General features: G+C 40.6%; 1 protein-coding gene across 4 annotated transcripts in view; it reads left to right on the top strand.

Annotated features, from left to right (window-relative positions):
• SMG6 (SMG6 nonsense mediated mRNA decay factor) overlaps positions 1 to 21271 on the top strand; it is a 191306-nt gene that overhangs the window by 391 nt on the left and 169644 nt on the right. For 3 of the 4 annotated variants that reach the window (XM_045518983.2, XM_010958186.3, XM_074343231.1), the window contains exons 2-8: positions 1975 to 3709; positions 4267 to 4459; positions 4914 to 5024; positions 7932 to 8038; positions 8299 to 8377; positions 14167 to 14277; positions 14660 to 14872. In XM_045518983.2, the coding sequence (XP_045374939.1) occupies positions 1975 to 3709; positions 4267 to 4459; positions 4914 to 5024; positions 7932 to 8038; positions 8299 to 8377; positions 14167 to 14277; positions 14660 to 14872 (2549 nt within the window). Of the gene's footprint in view, positions 1 to 99; positions 3710 to 4266; positions 4460 to 4913; positions 5025 to 7931; positions 8039 to 8298; positions 8378 to 14166; positions 14278 to 14659; positions 14873 to 21271 lie in introns of all 4 variants that reach the window. The other variant, XM_045518982.2, reaches the window with a different exon arrangement.

Genomic DNA, 21271 nt, shown 5'->3' with positions numbered 1-21271 from the left:
CAGCCCGAGAGCCGGTGTGGGGTCGGGCTCAGCCAGCTCGGACCCCTCCGGGAGAGCCCAGCTCGAGTTCCTGCCTCCGCCCCCTTTCTCTCGGCGAAGGTGACTGTTCCCCGTTGCCCCAGCCCTCTCACGCCAGCCCGTGGAGTCCCAGCCGTGAGGAGACGCGGAGAGGAGTGGGCGCCGGGGTCTGGTGGAGGCCCCCCGCGGTGTATGGTTCCCAGAGGCATCTTCCGCAGGCCTGCCCCATCGTCTCTTCAGCGTTGGGGAGAAAGAGCTGGGGACATGGAGGAGAAAGGTTTAACATCTTGGGACTTCCTTGCTGAACTTTTTCCCCACAAGGCAGGCTTTTGAAGGCTGCGCCACCCGAGGGATCCAGGACCTCCGAGAGCCGACTCTATTCTGGTTTGGCCTTGGCATGTGTGGGAGCAGTTTTTATCGGAGAGAATATTCAACTTGCAAGTTAAAGTCTCCAGACACACTAGGAAAGCTCCGAAGAAGATTCTAGTGTCTCACCTCTCCTTGGTTAGGCGTGTGTAGTGGAGTTGTGTAGAATGATAGTTATGCTTCTGCAGGCTTGTGGCCGAAGTCTGTGAAATTGGTTTTCGTTGGTCATCTGAATTGGATTATTCAGGTTTTCTCCCTCTGCTCTGGAAAGTGGTAGTAGCTTTCCCCCCTTCCCCCTCACCTGGGTCACAAAGCCTGCTGAGGGTGAAGCTCTTAAAGAGTTAAACTGCTTTACCTTTATTCATATTGGATGAAGCAGTCTTTTAAACTTCTGAAAAAACTAAAGCAGTATCTTAATCTTCAGAGGTTTTTTCCCCCCTTTTTGTTTTGTTACGCCCATGGGTATAAATTCTGGAGCCTGTGATCCCTGTTATGTGCTTGTTTGCATTGGTGTTTATAAAACAATACTGGAATTTTCTGTAGTATTCTGTTTTTGAGTACTCTGTAATCTCACTAACTCCTGTTGTTTCCCCACTGAACAGTCTAGTGGCTACAGTAGCCTTTCCCCTTAATAAATAAAGGTAACAGATACAAAAAAAAGATACTTGCTTATCTGTCATTAGGTAAGTTCCTGGAGCCTAGAGAGTTGTTACTAAAGTTCTGCACTCTTGTTCTTGAGTGCCTCAGTCCTTGGTATTTTGAGAGCATGTCACAATACTTCCATCATCCTTCAGGGAAAGCTACCTTATGGAACTTTTTCCTTCTCATATTCCATCATTATAGCAGTTAGTCTCAGTATTCTAATGATGATAGTCTGAGCAGTATTTCCTTGGAATGACCCTGCTGGCTGCTGTTAAGAGAGTTGGTGACCATGAGTGGAGTTGAATGTGAAAGGAACTGCTTCCTGTTTGCCTCAAAAGTGGGTATGTGATTGGGTAATTGATATCCTAAAGAAGAGGATTGTCCTGGCCAAGTTCAGTGACTGGAGTTGCAAATTTTTCTCCAGAGATGTACAGAAGTGTGGATTTTTATGCATACTCCTTTTTTTCTCCTCCCTCCCCCCATTGGTATGCTAAAAGGACTTAGCCACTTGGGGAATTTGTTAGAGGCAGAAGAAGAAAAGGCTAAGATGGATCCAAGAGCTCTACAGCAGAGAACAGTCCGGTGCTGAACTGGTTAGAGATCTTTTATTCTGATGCTGATGAGGTAGTTTGGGGTCTTGAGGATCCAAATATGACTTAGATAACACGAGAGAGTAAGGTTTTTTATTCTGTTTCCCTAACTTAGCTGTAGGTAGTTCCAACACAGTTAACTTCTTAGCTTTGCCAGTTGCTGAACAAATATTGTAAACCTAGTAGAGCTTCTGCTTCTGTGGAAATTTCCTTCTTTGTCCACCAATATTAATATTTCAATGTGTAATTCTTGCTTGACTTTTCTGTTACTTAACCAGAATGACAATTTTTTTCCTTCCCTCGTCCTTTATCCTTTTCTTCTACCTTTTCCTCCCCAATACTCTCTCCAACATCACAGAAAACATGAAGGAGCCCAGACAGCGTAAAGATAACAGGCGCCCAGATCTGGAAATCTATAAGCCTGGTCTTTCCCGACTAAGGAACAGACCTAAAATCAAGGAACCCTCTGGGAGTGACGAATTTAAGGATGAAATTGTTAATGACAGAGATTCTTTGGCTGTTGGAAATGGTACACAGGTCATTAAAGATGTCTGCAAGGACAACCAGCAGCAAAATGGTCCTGTAGACCCAGAAAACACTCGGGCACAGGAGTCCTTTCCTAGGACTGTTGGACAAGAGGATCGAAGTCTAAGAATTATCAAGAGGATGAAGAAGCCTGACATGCAGATCTATCAGCCTGGAAGGCGTTTGCAGACTGTTACCAAAGAACCGACTAGCCGGGTGGATGAGGAAGAAATTGTCAACCAGGTGGAACAACTGAGAGTAGAGGAGAATGAGTATAGGGGAAATGTGAAAGAGGAGGCTGTGAATAAACCAGACAAAGAGGAGGCAGAAAAGAGTCTAAGTGGTGACAGAGTGAGGGTCACAAAAGGAGAAAAAGGGAAGAGGATTGAAAAAGGGGAGGGCGTGAAGAAGGTGAACGATGACCCTGCTCAGGGGAAGCCGGGTTCTGCAAAGCGCTACTCCCGCTCAGACAAACGGAGGAACCGCTACCGCACTTGCAGTACCAGCTCAGCTGGGAGCAACAACAGTGCCGAGGGGGCTGGCCTGACTGATAATGGATGTCGCCGCCGCCGCCAGGATCGGACCAAGGAGAGGCCACGACTGAAGAAGCAGGTATCTATGTCCTCAACTGACTCCTTAGATGAGGACAGAACTGATGAGCCTGATGGACCCCGGAGGAGCACAGAGAGGAAGAAACATTTAGATAGAAGCTGGTCTGGCCGTGGAGAAGGAGAGCAGAAAAGCAATGGCAAAGAAAATCGAGGCACCCTTCGTGTTACTTTTGATGCAGAAACCATGAACAAAGATTCCCCCGTGGTAAGGTCAGCCAGGGAGGATGTGGATAGGATAAAGCCAGACAAAGGCTCGAGCAGTGGGGGCAAAGGCTCTGAGACTCAGGAGTCCAAAAACCTAAGACAAGAACTTCAGGGTCGTGGCCGTGGCATTCTGATTTTGCCTGCGCATACCACCCTGTCTGTCAATTCAGCTGGTTCTCCTGAATCTACACCTCTGGGACCTCGGCTTTTATTTGGATCTGGTAGTAAGGGATCTCGGAATTGGGGCCGAGGAGGCACTACTCGACGATTGTGGGACCCAAACAATCCTGATCAGAAACCTGCTCTAAAGAGCCAGACACCCCAGCTACATTTTTTAGACACTGATGATGAAGTCAGCCCTACCTCTTGGGGTGACTCACGCCAGGCCCAAGCATCTTATTATAAATTTCAAAACTCTGACAACCCCTATTATTACCCCCGGACACCAGGCCCTGCCTCCCAGTATCCTTACACAGGCTATAGCCCTCTGCAGTACCCGGTGGGCCCTACAAATGGTGTGTACCCAGCGCCTTACTACCCAGGCTACCCGACTCCATCAGGACAGTATGTTTGCAGTCCTCACCCTGCCAGCACCATGAGTCCTGAGGAGATGGAGCAGCACATGAGGAACATGCAGCAACAGGAACTACATAGGCTGCTCCGGGTGGCTGACAACCAGGAACTGCAGCTCAGCAACCTGCTCTCTAGGGACCGCATCAGTCCTGAGGGCCTGGAGAAGATGGCTCAGCTCAGGTATGGTGTGTCCCATCCTGGCTAGAGGGAAATGGGGATAAGCTGGAGGTGTACAGGCTCCCATGGCTGAGGAAGGTAGAAACCTGTTAGGCAAGCTCCTGGGTGTTATCTCCCTTTCACATTTTTTTTTTTTGTAAGGGAGGGGGAGTTGGAAAAAGAACAGAATAGAAAATTTTATTTCTAGTCCTAGAAATGATTATGGTTCTCACTTTTTCTTTAAGAAAAAAAAAAAGTCTTTAAGAGAGCATGGAATCTGGATATGGAAAAGGAAAGACTTTTCAAAGTGCCAAGAAATGAACAACATGTAACTTGTGGTGAAGATTTTACTTTGGCTGTTAAATTTAGGTGGAGGCATACGGGAAAAAACTACTCTCCTAGACACAACTGTCTTTAGAATGACATTCTGCTATGCAGAATGGAAACTAGGGAGTACTACACCTGGTGGCATTTTAGATTTCCTGCCAAGGAAGACTTTTAATTTGTAGGAACCTCAAGTCTTGGGTCTAGCCTCTCCTGTAGTGTATCTGGAGCTAGAAGTTGCATGTATTTTATTCCAGAGCTGAACTGCTGCAGCTGTATGAGCGCTGTATTCTATTAGATATTGAGTTCTCTGATAATCAGAATGTGGATCAGATCCTGTGGAAGAATGCTTTCTATCAGGTGATTGAGAAGTTCAGGCAGCTTCTCAAGGATCCGAATGTTGAGAACCCAGAACAGATTCGGAGCAGACTTTTGGAGCTCTTGGATGAGGTAAACCATCATCTTTATGTCCTCAGGATAAAGGCTTCAGCACCCTTTAGTTGTGATGGATTTTTACCACCTGAAATACTGTTTTATAACAGAACATTGACAATAAACTGTATGCTCTTTTCTTGGATTTAGGCCTACCCTATCCCTTTTACTTCCTTGAGATCATAACTTACTGAGAGTTGGAGTTTTGAGCTTGGAATCTTTCTGAATGTCTTAGCCAGAGCGTGCGCACGCGCCGTGTTCATTTGTTCGTTTATGAGTTTAAAACTATGGAGAGGCTTATGCTATCAGTTTGACTTGTGCTTAGGTGGTGGCCACCAAATACTGTATATGCCTCCCTGTCGTCAGACCACTGAGCATTAGCAGAACTTTGAAAGGGTCACTTGTCCTAATTTCTGGGTAGATTGGGTCAGAACAGGCTGATTCGGCTGATTCTTATTTTTTCTCTCTATAGGGTAGTGACTTCTTTGATAGTTTGCTTCAGAAGCTGCAGGTTACTTACAAGTTCAAACTGGAGGACTACATGGACGGTCTTGCCATTCGCAGCAAGCCACTACGAAAGACAGTAAGCCAGCTTCTTTATCTTAAATTTATTTATCCATTTAGTAAGCATTTAGTGTTAGTTATGTGCTAGGCACTGTGCTGGGTGTTGAGGATACAAGAATGAAAGATTCAGTCTAGTGGGGGAATAGACCAATTAAGCCAACAATTGTAATGTCATAAGTACTATGGTAATGGCATGTATAGAGTGTTGGAGGGGCATAGAAGGAATCAGATCTGATTTAGACTGAGGAGGATCAAGGAAAGTTTCTCAGAGACTGTCAGGTTGAGTTTTGAAACATGACTAGGAGTGGAGTGGGCAGTTTCAATGCAGGGCACAGTGAGAGAACCACACCTTGTTGGGAAAGTATAAGAAGTTTGGTGTCTTGATGTCTGCAGTGTGGATTGGGCTGTTGTAGGAGGTAAATGGAATGAAGTGGGAGGGGATAGATTGTAAACTTCTATGCCTTGTTGGAGAGTTTGGACTTTTTTCTGAAAGCATTAAAGAGCCATTGATTGATTTTCAACAAATGCATAGCATAGATTTGTTCTTAGAACCAGTCACTCTGGCAAATGAATGAGTTTGGGCAAGAGTGGAGGTAGGATAATCAGGCATGGGCCTGAACTAAGGTGGAGGTAGTGGAGGTGGAGAAGAGAAGACAGACTGGAAAGATAGAAGGGAAGTAGAATTGAAATTGCTGCCTCGTTGGGTGTGAATGATGAGGTTGGAGGCATGAGGAGTCTAGATCATCTCCCATTTTGTGGCCTAGGAACGTGGCTGGGAAGGAAGAGGTTAGTTCAGTTTGGGATAAGCTTAGATGGAGGAGCTCAAAAATGAACAAATGAATGTTCTGGTCTGTCTGGAGCACAAGAAAAGGAGCTGGGCTTGGTGATAAATAGATTCAGAAGTCATCAATGTATGAGTGATACATGAGTTGAAGCAGAAGTTGGGAAACTGGGAAAGATAGCCAGAGAGCAGGGGGTCACATTTCAAGGTGGTGGCAGGTAAAATTGTCAAGTGCCAAGAAATCATCAAATGTTAAGATTACTAAAAGGTGTCCATTGGATTGGATGACCTCATCATGAGTTATTTTAATTGGAGAGGATGGAAACCAGATTGTAGTGAATGAGAAGTGGGGCAGCAGATAAAATGAGAGGGTAGTTTAGGCTTTTCTCTTAAGAATCTTGGCTGTGAAGGCAAGAAGGGAAGATAGTAGTTGAAAGACATAGTTTCAAGAGAAGTTTGTTTTTAAGCTTTAGCGTGTTTATATGTTGAGAGGAAAGGGCCAGGGGAGAGGAGGAGGTTAAAGATTCACTAGAGAAAGAAGTATAATTTGTGTAGCAGAGGTTTCCTCTTGCCTTTCTGCTCCTTCTGATGATTTGCTATGCACAGGCTCTATTACTGATCAACAAGTGTCTGCTGAGTCCCTCCTACACACGAGGTGCCATTCCAGGCACACGTAATTCAATGTGGAACAGGAAAGCTGTGGTCCCAGCTCTCAGAGTTTAGAGCTTGATTAGGGATGAGTACAAATGTTGGATTAGTAATTGCAGACACAGTGACTTCTGCAAAGGATGTTGTGGGGTATACGGTAAAGGGGCTCAGAGGATCATAGAGGCCTGAGGAATTCACAGTTAAGCTGAGGCTGAAGACCTGAGACGTTAGCCAGGTGAAGGTGTACATGAAGATGTGAGAACTACAACGTTCTTGGGAAAGGGAAGAGTATATGTGAAGGACCCAGAGTGGGAGAAGCATGATGTGTTAGGGGAGCTAAGAAAAGTCGTCTGACTGAGGCACAGTGAAGGGAAGCGGTCCTGGGGAGGTGAGCAGAAGCTAGATCAGCTAGGACTTTGTTCAGAGGGCATGGAGATCCTTTGGTGGAATTTTTTTTTTTTTTTTTGGTTTCCCTCATTGAGGTGGCAGAGTGGCTGTAGTATGGAAACATACCAGTTTTCTTGGTGCTTTATCAGTTAAACACCAACGATTCTTGGTGTTCTTTCATAGAGAGGATGTGTGGAATAGTCAGGACTCTGAAGGTGTGTGACATGTGATACACAACTTTGCTGAGGCACACTTTTGAGTTTTGTGTTTGGAGGCTGAGTTGCAGTAGCTAGTTACTTAGCTAGTAAATGAGTCTTCCCAAGGGGTCAGTATCTACTTCTCCTTTATTCAGTGGCATGGTAATTTCTTGTGTGTGTGCAGAGTGGAATTACATGTTGTAAAATGATGTTCCTTCAGAAGGTTTTTTGGTTGGGCACATGTCTTGCGATTGTTAAGGGTTTACTCTGTTATTTTCTCATTGAGTGACAAACGCCAAGCCCATCAGTGAGAAAGCGTATATGTAGTATTACCCAGTCTTAGCACGTTGGAGGAGTTTGGTAAAGGGTAACTTATTTAGGGAATTATTGTCTTGCAAAGGGAATGGATGTAATGCAGTAACACAATTCAGTGGTATTAACAGTTTGAGGAGAAATACTATAGTGATGGCAGGAAAAGAACAGAGTAAATAATTGATTTAGTGTTTGTATATCCCTTTATAATTTGTAAAGTCTTTTTACACTTATACCCTCCAGTTACTCTGTGGAATAGGTATTTTTGTATTCCAATGAGGAAACTGAGTCCCCAAGGTTTAGCTGAGATCACACAACTGTTACATAGAAAGTCAGCATGTTTTCTTCCATTTGACTGGGACCTGAAATAAGAATGACCTCCTCTCCTTCTGCCACTCTTTCTCAGGGAATTTTGCATCACGTTGTTGGTTTTTTTCTTTTTTTTTTGGCTAGTCAAGGTTAGACTGAAAACTTTTCAGTTTGTTGAGGACTACTGGTGCCTTATTAATGCTGCTCTGTTATTTTGACCCCATGCCTGTCCTTTGGGGTTGAAGTTAGAATTTCTTGGGTATATGCTACTAACTGATCGTTTTTCCTGAAGGTAAAATATGCCTTGATCAGTGCCCAGCGATGTATGATTTGCCAAGGAGATATCGCCAGGTATCGGGAACAAGCCAATGACACAGCAAACTATGGGAAAGCACGCAGGTACTATTTCCTCTTGTTCATTGCTTCTCTTCCCTGTGTGGCTTTAAAATAAGCCCTATTAAGAGCAGTGGGCCACCTGAGCAGCCTCCTGTATGGCTGTTTTACAGATGCTCCTATTGGTCTCTGTAGTCATGCTTTACTACTCCAGGGTTATGTCTAACACTCCAGCTTAAGTAGTAAGGGCTATCAGGTGATGAATTGGGAAAGTGTTGATACAGAACTTTTTGTTGTTGTTTTTTTTTTACTGTTTTCTATTGTAGTTGGTACCTGAAGGCCCAGCACATTGCTCCCAAGAATGGGCGCCCCTATAACCAGTTGGCTCTGCTGGCGGTGTATACGGTAAGAAATCTTGGACAGGGAAGTATTTTGCAGGCAGTGTGTGAGAAATAGGGATTTCGATAGCATCAGCTCCTGGAGTTAGATTTCATCTGAATACTATAACCCAAAGTATATCCCCTTTGGTCTGCCATCCTCAGACTCCCTTTTGTTAGGGTTATGTTCAGAGATAAGTTGTCAGGGATCCCTCACTTCAGTTGAATCTGTACTTCATTTGCTTTCACTGCACTTAAGTTCCTAGCAGATGCTCATGCTCCAGCCAGACATTGCTCTTTCTTTTTGACTAAGGCTTCTGCTCTGAATCTTGCCTTGCTTCCCTTCCCTATCCCATTGAGCTAGGTTGTTACTGATTTCTGGAAGGAAAATAAGGCTTCCTTTACTTCTCCCCGTTAAAGTCCTCAATTAACCCTAAGTACATCCTTTCTTCCTTTCCCCAGATCATCTTCTTATTCTTCTAATCTTTTTACCCAAGGAGTCTTCTCAGCAGAAACACAATAAATGACAAATTGTACCTCTCTAGATCTTACTAAACTCCTCTCAGTGTGGCTCTAATGGTGAGATTGAGCTGATGGAGCCCCTTGTAAGGAAGCTGACTTCAAGGGGCCCAATGGTAGGTACCAGAGGTTTCAGTATAAGAAGCAGCTAACGTGCTCATTAGTAAGGAGAGTTTTCTTAATGCTGTCAAATTCATTGCCCAAATAAACGGTGTTTGAATTAATATTTTTATTCCACAAAATGTTCAGATAAATTCCTAATAATTATGGAATGAAATTGTTGATTAAGTAATGTTGTTTACAGATACACTTTCTTTTAGAATCTGTTGAATCTCTCTCTGCTTTTTACCTCTGTCTTATTCTCTTTGCCTTTTCCAGCATGTCGTATAGTTGGAAGCAAACAGTATGTAGCCTTTTCCCATTGGCTTCTTTCACTTAGCATTTAGGGCTTTCTGGCTTAATAGCTCTTTTCTTTTTATTGTTGAGTAGTATTCCATTGTATGGATAAACCACAGTTTGTTTATCCATTCCCCTACTGAAGGCCATCTTGGTTGTTGCCAGCTTTTTACTATTATTTATAAAAATTCTATAAATGTTACATGCACGTTTATGTGTACTTCTGTGGACAGAAGTTTTTGACTCATTTGGGTAAATACCTAGAAGTGTGTGTATATATAGTTTTGGAAGAAACTGCCAAACTATCTTCCAAAGTAGCTATACCATTTTACATTCCTACCAGGCTTGGATGAGAGTTCTTTTTGCTCTGCATCCTTGTCAGCATTTGTTTTGTCAGTGCTCTAGATTTTGCTCATTCTAATAGGTGTGGTAGTGGTATCTTGTTTTAATTAGCAATTTCCGAATGACTTATGATGTGGAGCATCTTTTCATATGCTTATTTGCCATCTATGTATCTTCTTTGGTGAAGTGTCTGTTTAGGACTCTTGCCCATTTTAAAACTAGGTTATTTTCTTATTGTTGAGTCTTAAGAGTTCATTGTATGTTTTGGATACCAGTCCTTTATCAAATATGTGTTTTATGAATGTTTTACCTCAGTCTGTGGCTTTTCATTTTCTTAGCAGTGTCTTTCGCAGAACATGTTTTTAATTTTAATGAAATCTAGCTTACCTTTTTCTTTTATGGATTTTGTTTTTGGTGTTGAATTTAAGAAATCATTGCTAAATTCAGGTTACCTAGATTTCTCTTATGTCATCTTCTAGGAGTTGTAGAGTTTTCCATTTTCCCTTTAAGTCTACAGTCCATTTGAGTTAATTTTTGTGAAAGATGTAAGGTCTATATATTTAGGTTCATTGTTTTTCATGTGGATATCCAAGTTGTTTTCAGCACCATTTGTTGTCTTTTTCCCATTGAATTGCCTTTGCTTCTTTGTCAAGGCTCAGCGTAGATGACTATATTTGGGTCTGTTTCTCGACTGTCTTTCTGTTCCACTGATTTATTTGTCTGTCCTTTGGCCAGAAGCACACTGTCTTGAGTATTGTAGCTTTATAGCAAATCTTGAAGTTGGGTAGTTTCAGTCTTCCAACTTTGTTCTTCTCCTTCAATATTGTGTAGGCTATTCTGGGTATTTTACTTTCCCATATAAACTGTAGAATCGGTCTGTTGATATCTATAGATCTAGTGAGTGTGAAGTGGTATCTCATTGTGGTTTTGATTTGCATTTCCCTAATGACATTAAGCATCTTTTGATGTGCCTTTTTGGCCTTTTGGAAAAATATCTATTCAAGCAAGTCCTTTGCACATTTAAAAAAAAATTATTTTTAAATTAAAGGAAAAAAGTTAATTGTAAAATACACAGAAAATGAAATTTACTATCTTACCCATTTTTAAGAGTACTGTTCTGTAGTGTTGAGTACATTCACATTGTTGTGCAACCAGTCTCCAGAACTCTCTTCATCTTGCAAAACTGAAACTCTTTACCCATTAAACAACTTCTCCCCTTTCTCCCCTCCCTCTAGCCACTGGCAAGCAACTTCTACTTTTTGTCTGTATGAATTTGTCTACTCTAGTTACCTAATATAAATGGAATTAAAAAGTATTTGTCTTTTTGTGACTATTTCACTTAGCATTATATGCTTGTTATAATTAGGTTCATCCATGTTACAACTTGTTTCAGTTTCTTTCTTAAGGCTGAATAATACTCAGTTGTATGTATACATCACATTTTGTTTATCCATTCACTTCTCGATGGTCACTTACACCTTTTGGCCATTGTGAATAATACTACTGTGAATATGAGTGTACAAATACCTTTTCATGACCCTGCTTTCAATTCTTTTCATATGTACTCAGAAGTGAATGTACTCAGAATTGCATCATGGGGTAATTCTGTTTTCAGATTTTGAAGACCCACCATGTTGGAAGCTGCACCATTTTATGTTCCCACCAATAGTGCACAAGGGTTCCAGTTTCTCAACATCCTTACTAACACTCACACTATTTTCTGTTATTATTACTATTTTTTAATAGTAACCAACTCAATTGCTGTGAAAATGGTTTGGCATTGTGGTTCTGCCTTGCATTTCCTTAATGAGTAGTGGTCTTTTCATGAGCTTATTTGCCATCTGCATATATTCTTTGGAGAAATGTTTGTCTAGATCCTTTGCATATTTTTAAATTGGGTTGCCTTTGTTGTTGAAATGTAGGAGTTCTTTATATATTATGATCCTTCTCAGATACATGAATGTGCAGATAGTTTTCTTCCATTCTATGGGTTGTCTTTTCACTCTCTTAATAGTACCCTTTGATGCACAAAAGTTTTTAGTTTTGATGAAGTCCAATTTATGTCTTTTTTGTTGTTTGTGCTTTGATGTCATAGTTATGAAACCAAATTCAAAGTTAAGGTCTATCCCTATGTTTTCTTCTAAGAGTCTTTATAGTTTTTGCTCTTATATTTAGGTCTTTGATCCAGTTTTGGTTAATTTTTGTATATGGTGTGAAGTAAGGGTCCGGCTTCATTTTTTGCATGCGGATATCCAATTCTTTGCACATCATTTGTTGAAGAGACTATTCTTTCCCCATTAAATAGTGTTGGCACCCTTGTTGAAAGTCATTGATGAGTGATAGGTTTGTTTCTGGACTCTCAATTCTCTCCCATTGATCCATATGTTTATTCTTGTGCCAGTACCATATTGTTTTAATTACTGTAGCTTTGTGGTAAGTTTTTAGATTGGGATATGTGAGTCTTCCAATTTTGTCATTCTTTTTCAAGATTGTTTTGGCTATCTGGAGTTCTTTGCAATTCCATGTGGATTTTAGGATTGACTTTTTCATTTCTGCCAAAACAGTCATTGTGATTTTGATAAGGGTTGCACAGAATCTTGGATTGCTTTGGGGAGTATTTACATGTTTACATGTTTACTACGTCTTCTACTCCATAAACACTGGTTGTTTTCCATTTATTCAGGCCTTTAAAAGGTTTTGTAGTCCCAGTGTATTAAGTTCTGCATTTCCTTGGTTAAATTTATCTCTAAGTATGTTATTCTTTTTGATGGTATTATGAATGGAGTTGTTTTCTAAATTTCTTTTTCAGATTGTTCATTATTAATGTGTAGGAATACAATTGATTTTTAAGTGTTGATCTTGTGTCTTGCAACTTTACTAAATTCCCTCAGTGGCTTTTTGCCACTCTAATTAGATCGTCATATGTTTCTTTCATGGACCTCTGACCTAAATCAGTACTAGTTTCTAGTCCTTTTCCTCTGTCCCTCTTTTTTCTGTCTCCCTCTTAACCTAATTGTCTAGTAAAAACACTTTCTCAGCTTTTCTGTAACCTCCAATCAGTCATTCAGTGAATCTCTAGTACGTACTGAGAATATGCTTGTGCACAGTGCTTTGCTGGGTGCCATCAGCAATAAGTGTGTGACATGATTTTGTCCTGAAAAAAAACTCCGTTCAGAAGACAAGTGAGGCGTGTAGACAATGATAACAAATTAGACTTGATGAGATATGATGCAGTTGATTGTTAGACACACCATTATTTTCTCTACCACTGAGAAAAAATGTAATTTAAAATAAGACATAATGATAGATGTTGACTGTAGGTGGTATCTCAATTTCAGAGATGTTAAAATATGAAAAAGTCACTGTAGAATTAATAAAATACAGTGTAAAATCAATTGAGTGGAGTAGGCAGAGATTAGTACGGATTGAAATAATATTAAAGATAGCTCCCATCTAACTGATGTAACTGTGTACCAGATATTCTTTTGAATTGTATGCATTATATGAATTCTAATCTTTTTAGGAGCCATACGTGTGTGTGGATATCTTCATTTTACAGAAGGAAACCTTTCTAGGTTGACTTGCTTAGGATTATACCTAATAAATGGCAAGACCAAATTCCAACTCAGACAGGTGACCTTAGAATGTGCACCTTTAACCATGCTAGATAAATGCAAGATGGAAGTTTTGAAGAGTGAGTAGATTCTGTGGAGAGAGAGAGAAGCTAGTAGTCTGGTTGCATTTTTGAGACAGAGAAAATTAGGTAAAGAGGTATATGATTGGAAGATAGAAAGGCTCTTTGATGTTCTTTCCCCCTTTATTTCAGTGTTTTTCCTTCTTCTGCCTCTCTCCCTTTCTTTTTCTTCTTTTTCCTATTAATTGGTTGTAAAATGGACTTGAAGTATTTATTTGCTGAATACATTGGATAATAATTTGTTTCTTTTTCTCAGCAGAGTCAGCATGTTGTAGTGAAAACTTGAAATTAGGAGCCAGAGAGACCTAGGTTCAAATACTGGTTTATCTGAGATTTGGCTTTAGGACCTTATTGGACAAGTTATGTAATAATCTTCTTAAGCTCCCATTTCCTTATCTTTAAAATAGGAATAATAATCCCTGTGGGACAGTTTCCTTAGGTTTAGAGATAATATCTATGAAGTGCTAATCATTGGTCTCACACATAGTTATGCTTAATCAATGATGTTGCCATTGCTATTTATAATTTTTAAAATAATAAATAATTAGTAGGTAAGTTGAACATTTTCTTTCCCCAAAACAAACTGGCCTTCATATTTTATGAGGTTCTTTATTCTTCTCTCCCCCTTCTGAGCACTTGGCTTTAAGAGTACCTCTACCTCCACGTAAGACATAGTGCTGTGCAAGAAGGTGTTCTGGTGTAATCACTGTGGCTTTTCTGTGTGTAGCTTTCTCATGTTCTTGTTGGAATTCCTCACAGCCTGGGACACAAGTTGGGAGGGACAGGAGGGTTTCCTGGGTCAGCTGACTCAGGCTGGAGTCAGGAAGAGAACTGGTTGACTCAGTGTCTCTGACCTCTTTCTGCAGAGGAGGAAGCTTGATGCTGTCTATTACTATATGCGCAGTTTAGCTGCCAGCAACCCTATTCTGACTGCCAAGGAGAGTCTCATGAGCTTGTTTGAAGAGACCAAACGGAAGGTAAGTGCGGGTGCAGGCAGAATCACTCTTTCCTAGGAAACTGTGTTTCTCTTAGTGTCTCTGTGTCCTGAAGAGAGTGACTAATAATGTCCTCAAGGGGTCCCATCGGGCTGTGCTGATGGGAGACGGTCAGCCCCTGAGCAGAACCAAACTCATCTTTAGGAGAGCTCTCCAGGGCCCTTGGGTGTACATGTTCCACAGCATCTGGTTTACAGAATTGATAACTTATGAGACAAAGCAGATGAGGCTCTGCTACTTGAGATCTATGGCAAAGTCTTTACTTTTTATGGTATTTGAGCAACAGAGTCAGGTGAAGTGAGCACTTGTCTTTATTGGCTGAATCCCAGGAGAGCCTGAACTTACACGTTTGTATGTTGTATAGGCAGAACAAATGGAAAAGAAGCAACATGAGGAATTGGAACTGAGCCCTGACCAATGGCGGAAGGGAAAGAAATCTACTTTCCGGCATGTTGGAGATGACACCACTCGCCTGGAGATCTGGATTCATCCATCCCATCCCTGGTCCTCCCAGGGCACTGAGTCTGGGAAGGATTCTGAGCAGGAGAATGGGCTGGGCAGCCTGAGCCCCAGTGATGTAAGTTCCTGAGGGTAATGTAATGAGCAAGACTAGCTGAGTAAGCATGAGTGCCTGGTACATGCAACCCTGAGGGACAGACACTTCCCGTTAATCTTGGGGAAGGCAAATCACTTCAGGTTCCTGAAGTTCTGGTCCATCTCCTCCACTTAACACTTCCCTTATATTTGTTTTGAGCTTCCCTCTCTCACCACTGTGTGGCACTGTAGAACTTAGTAAAAGTAATTTTTAAAATGAAGATTAACTTAGTATAGGATAAGAAGTTTTTGCTGCTTGAGTTCATAGTCACCAATATGATGCTTTAGGATTCTGTGTGGGAGCTGTGAAGCTAAGGAGAGTGCACAGTAGTTGGAAAACTGCAAATTGTGGTTCATTGTGTCTTGAGAGTAAAATTTATAGAGGAGTGGTTTGGGGGGTGAGCTGGGACCGGGCTTTGAAGAGTCATGCAATAAGTAATTTGACCTTTATCCTGAGGTAGCAGGGAGCTACTGAATGCTTTAAATAGGGAAATGTCAGATACGCCTTTTAGAAATATGACTCTGGCTGCTTTGTGAAAAGTTTGGAGTAGAGTAAGACTAGAAATGAATGAGAAGAGTAGGAGGGTGCTATAATAATCCAAGTGAGATGTGAAAAGGACCTGAACCAGGAAATGGCTTTGGAGTTGGGGAGAAGTGAACAGATATGAGATACGTTGAGGTAGACTCCAAAGGGCTTGATTGGACTTGGGGAGCTGAGGGAGAAGAGGGAATCAAAAGTAACACTTAGGTTTCTGGCTTAGAAACTGGGTGAATGATGGTTCATTCCCTGAGATAGGGAATATAGGGGGAGTTGGTTTTAGGAGAAAGGTGATGAGTTTAGTTTTGGCCATGTTGGAATTTCTATAGGACATTGATGTGGAGATACTTAGAGGCGATCAGGTTACTGAAGCAGAAGATAATAATCTTGGTCAGAGATGATGGCATCCTCTTATAGATGAGAGAGAGTTGATTCAGCTACTCAAGGAAAAAAAAAAGCATAATGATAAATAGGTTGAAGATCTAAGAAAGGAGATGGATGGCAGGGAGAAGTCCTTGCAGAGGATGACAAAAGAATACAATCCAGAGCACAAGTGACGGGATTAGTCTGAAAGAGGATGAGCAATCCCTCTTTCTTGTGCTTGAGGGAAAGGAGGAATGGAAAACTGGGGATGCCTGTAAGTTTGTGGGTGTTGTAGGAGGAAGATAAGGGTGAGCCTTTTTGATGTTTTCTGTTTTCTCTTTGAAGCTGGAGGCATGGTCGTCTACAAAGAATGAGTCAAAGGTGGTGGGATAGGAGGACTTGTCCTTTGGGGTTTAGTTTAAAGTTTCCATTTATCCTCCTGTATCATTAATGTTTAGCTGTTTTCTGGATAACTTTGAAAGCAGTCATCACTTATAAATGAAACTACCAACTTCATATGTACCATGGCGTGCGTAGGGCCCCAGTATATCAAGGTGCTTCAGAGGGGTTGCCTTTATGGTAGACTCCCTCACTGTTGCCTCTTCTGGTTTGGACGATACCACCCCAGACTGGAAGTCTATTTGAATAAGAGATAAGTCATTCTGTTGGATTAGCTCCATTGTCTATCTTTAAAATGAAAGCAACAGTGACAACTTGAGAAAGCATTTTATGGCTTTCTTTGGCCTTGGCCTCAAGCTTAGGGAATATCCCTCATAAAGTTATAATCTTTTATAGATCTCTGTCTTCCATTAGGTGTTTTACTTAATTTTTAAGTAATGTGTTTGTAAGTTTGTGTTTTTATTTTTATGTGCATCTCAGAGAAGGCATTTTCAGCATGTGAACTGTCATTGGATCCATTACATTTTATTAATTATTTTATTTTTAATTATACAAATAACATATGAATATATTTTAGTAAAATTTCGAGTAATTACAGATGTGTACAGAGTGAAGTGTAATTTGTTTTCTGAACTGTTGGTGAAGCTGTTTGTACATTTTCAGCCTATACATCATCCTTGGGTAATTACTTCCCTTAATTTCTTTTAAATTTACATCTCTAAGTTTGGGCTTTTAGTTCTATGCAGCCAGCAGGAGGAAGCCTGCAGTTTCATAGCTCTGTTTATCCAGCCAGGAAACCACACTGCCTTTTTCATCTGTTTTCTCAGGCCCAGACCGTCTTTCCAGATCATTTTCTTTCACGCAGCAGGCCCCAAGAACTCAGCTTGCTTTCTCTGTTCCTTGGAACAGGGACATACAGTTGATGAGAAGTGGGGATTTATTCACAAGCATTTAAGTAATTAGGCATTGGGGATACAGAGATTAAAACAACCCAAAATCATCTTTAACCTTAGGGAGCACTCAGTCATGTGGGGAAGACAGAAACATTATATATTATATATTATAATGCAGGTGTGCCAAGTGCTGTGTTAAAGGCAAGTGTGAGGGGCGGTGGGAACATACAGTTAGAGCACCTAAAAGGCATGGTTAGGGAAGGCTAGAATGAGGAGGCATTTTGCAGCTGAAGGATGATGTAAGGGCATTTTCACTGAGAGACATGAAAGCTTGAAAGAGGTGTGAAGGCTTAGGGAACTGTGAGTGCTTCAGTATGGCTGGGGGCTAGGATGTGAGCAGTGTTCTTGCCAGAGATTCAGGTCATCTTTTACCCCTTCCTTTTCTGTACCCCCATATCCAGTCAATACCAAAAGCTGTTCAATCTACCTTCTAAACATAGTTTAAAAAAAATTTTCTTTTGAGAAGGGGAAATAATTAGGTTTATTTATGTATTTAAAATTTTAAATTATTATTTTTATTTTTGGGGAGGGAGGTAATTAGGTTTATATATTTATTTATTTTTAATGGACATGCTGGGGATTGAACCCAGGACCTTGTGCATGCTAGGCATTCACTCCATCACTGAGCTATACCCACCCCCGACAAACATGATTTAAATTCACTATACTTTTATATATTTCTACTACTACCATCCTAGTCCAAGCTAGCACTATTTCAGTGATACACAGACGATGGAAAGAAAGTTCCTGATGGCCTCTCCACATTTATTCCTAGGTCTTTCTTTTTAAACAGTAACCCAGATGAGCTTCCAGATACACATTTCTGATCATGTTTCTTCCCTGTTTAAAAGTTGTCAGTGTTTTCTCTTTGCTCTTAGAATCAGGTCCATCCTTAACATAGTTTACTGGGCCCTACAAGATTTGGCCTTTGCTGCTTCTAACTTTAGAGCAGGTTTACTCTCTTCCCCTCTTTGTTGTTTTGTGGCCATACTGGCTTTCCTTAAAGGGCCCAAGCTCCTTTCTGGCCCTTGGCTATTGCGTGTTCTCTCTGCCTGCAATGTTCTTTCCTTTTGTCAGTCTCAATACTCTTAAATACTCAGCCTAAATATCACTTCCCTTTTCCAGGGAAGCTTTTCCTGATCCCTGAGCCTGGCTGTTTCCCTTTGTAATACCTAATTAAGAAATTTTAGGTCCAGCTTTGTTGTTGTTTGAAGTCTCTCCTCTGCATAATTCAAGACTCTGTGAAAGTGGAGTCCGTATTTAGGTATTCACTGCTTTATCCTCATTTCTTTTTTTTTTTTTTAATAATTTTTTTTACAGTAGTTTATTAAAAAACTTTTTTTGAGGGGGGAGGTAATTAGGTTTGTTTGTTTGTTTGTTTATTTATCTTAATGGAGGTACTGGGGATTGAATCCAGAACCTTGTGCGTGCTGAACGTGCACGCTGCTGCTGAGCTATACCCTCTCCCCTTTATCCCCGGTTCTTGTATACAGAAGATTCTAAATCTTAGTTTAGTATATAAAGGAGGGGATGGAAAGTGAGAGATGAGGCTGGAGAAAATAGGAGGGGCCAGATCCTTCATAAATACTAAGAAGTTTGGATATATATGTGTTTATATATATATGTGTGTGTGTGTGTGTATATATATATATATATGTATATATGTATAAAAATATTGAGGATTTTAAGCAGAGGATGACTTAATTAGGTTGTGTAATGATCATTCTTTTCAACACTTCTAGTATTGGAATAGATTTGTTTTTAAAGGGAACTTTTTAAACTGCAGAAGTAACACCCATTCATTGTATTTAAATCAATCAAAAATGTACATATAGTTTAAAGTGAGAGTCACTTGTGTTCTTGCCTTCAAAGATACCGCTGTTAACTATTTTATGGAGGTTTTTCCTGACCTTTTTCTAAGCATTTTTAAGTGTTTTCATATACTCACATACCTGCAGACACGAAATACATTTGACAAAAATGAGATTACGCTATATATGCTAATATACAATTTGCTTTTTTGAATTATCAGTTGGATATACCAACAGTTCTGCTATAATGTTGTAATACATGCATTCCTAAAAATCGCTGTGCTATGCAAAATCACGCAATAAAAACCACAGAGCTTGCAGGGAAAATGGGGTTAAGGGCACAACACTCAAAAACTTCCTCAGTGACATATTTTTTGAAAAATGTAATGAACCTAGTGAAACAGCTGTACAGTTTTATACATATTCATTGGTTAAGGAATATGTAAATACTGTCTTGAAAAGTTTGCTTGTAATCAAGTAGGCTTTGGAACTCACACTTGTGAGTTATTGTGAAGTGGTGGATGGAGGGTTGAAATTGGACGGGCAGGTATAACACGAGATGGGAATAGGTGTGGCACATAAGTTCACATGGTAGTTGGTGGATGTTTGGGGTGTGTGCGTGTGTGTTTTGTTTGTTCCTGTGCAGCTTGGTTCAGCTGGGTGCAGTTTTCTGTGTTCACTGTTGTTTCTCCTGAACAAAATAAAAATTTGTGTTATGCTCAGATTGTTCCTTAATATGTTGATCATGATGGAACAGATCCACGTTTTCAGGACAAGCATTATAGAAGAACCGACTATGTTTCCACTTGTCTAAGAATGTCTTTTCTTACTATGTTCTTAGTATGGCTGCATGATGTTTCATTATAAATATGTGTGCCATTTCTTTAGCTTATCTATATAATTTAAATATTTGTTGTGCTTTGCTTGCATGTTCATTTTAGTTGTCCTTTTTGGGTGATTCGCCTTAGTAGGAATTGCTCCTTTGACAACTCCCAGAGAGTTTCTAGCACATACTGCAAAAATTCAGATCCATGAAATAAGAAACAGAAAATTTGGTTTCAGGTGGTTGTTCATAATGATAGTAAAGTCCCAACTAGTTTGTTCTCTCTCTGCCAAGCATGGGCTTTGGCTTTCTCTCTCTGAGTGGCTGCAGGAGGTTTGCTTGTGGGTTGTTGGTTTTCAGCCTTGAGATGTGGTTTGGGTTCAACATGCAACCTGGGGAGGGATTGCCAATCTCAACTGTAAGTGGCATCCTCTGAAATTATTGAGCCTCATGTTTAAACTCTCTTCCTGGCAGCTAGGCCACTAGAATTCGGTGTCGCCAGGGTTCTAAGCATTCTTTATTTAGTGGATGTGCCTTCTGCTATGCCTCAGCTCCCTTTGGAAATCAGAAAAGGATACTGCTTAGCAAATGAGTTGTTGCTGTTAGTGAGTTAATGTAAGGGTATGAAATTATAGTATTAGAAATAATGTTGACATTGAAGGTGAGGGTCTCTGATGGAACTGCTGAGGATTTTCTCAGACCTGATTGCTCTGTTTTCAACACCTTGAGTGCAGTGTAGCGTGTGTCTGCTAGGGAAGAATGAACAAATGATAATGGGAGCTGCTGACAGATGTTTGTCTCTCAACCTTTAGTGAATTCTGTTCTGGCGTGATTTGGTTTACTATTCCCAGCAGTTTCCTCAACCTGCGATTGTGATATGTATAACATGCTAGGTGCTATGTGTAGAAAATATGTCTTTAGGCATGTGAAATGTCATTGTATATTTGGCGAAGCTCTTGCCAACCTTCCTTCTCTTTGGCCCCCCTGAATGTGTTTTGGGGTTCAGACTAGATTGGACCTCAGTAGCTGCTAATACCTATTATTGGGCCTTTCCTTATTTGAATGTGTCATACCTTATTTCACCCACCAAATGATATTGTTTGCTTTGGTCTTTTTCCTTTTGCTCCTCTTCCTTCTGTCACATTGCATTATTTATTTAATTTCTTTGCATAGTATCTTTTTTCAGGACTTGTTTAGGTCTGAAATGTAGCACTGTCACTGCTGAGTTTTTAGAGCAGAAGGCTGTGTTCTGGGTCCATTGCTTAGCCAATTTGGTTTGCCTGTCCTGTTGTGCTAGCTTTGTGCTAAGATTGTTGAGATGAATATGACATTGTTATTTCCTCAGAAAGCTTGGAGTCTAGTGCATGGATAGCAAACTTTTTCTGTAGAAAGCCAGATAGTAAATATTTTAGCTTTGTGGGCCCATATAATCTCTGTTACAACTGCTCAGCTTTGCTGTTGTAGTGCTAAAGTAGCCATAGGTAAAATGTAAATA

The sequence above is a fragment of the Camelus bactrianus genome, chromosome 16 (assembly GCF_048773025.1).
Source record: "Camelus bactrianus isolate YW-2024 breed Bactrian camel chromosome 16, ASM4877302v1, whole genome shotgun sequence".
NCBI classification, from domain to species: Eukaryota; Metazoa; Chordata; class Mammalia; order Artiodactyla; family Camelidae; genus Camelus; species Camelus bactrianus.
The sequence above is the reverse complement of the archived record's forward strand: the minus strand, read 5'-3'. Positions and strand labels throughout refer to the sequence as shown.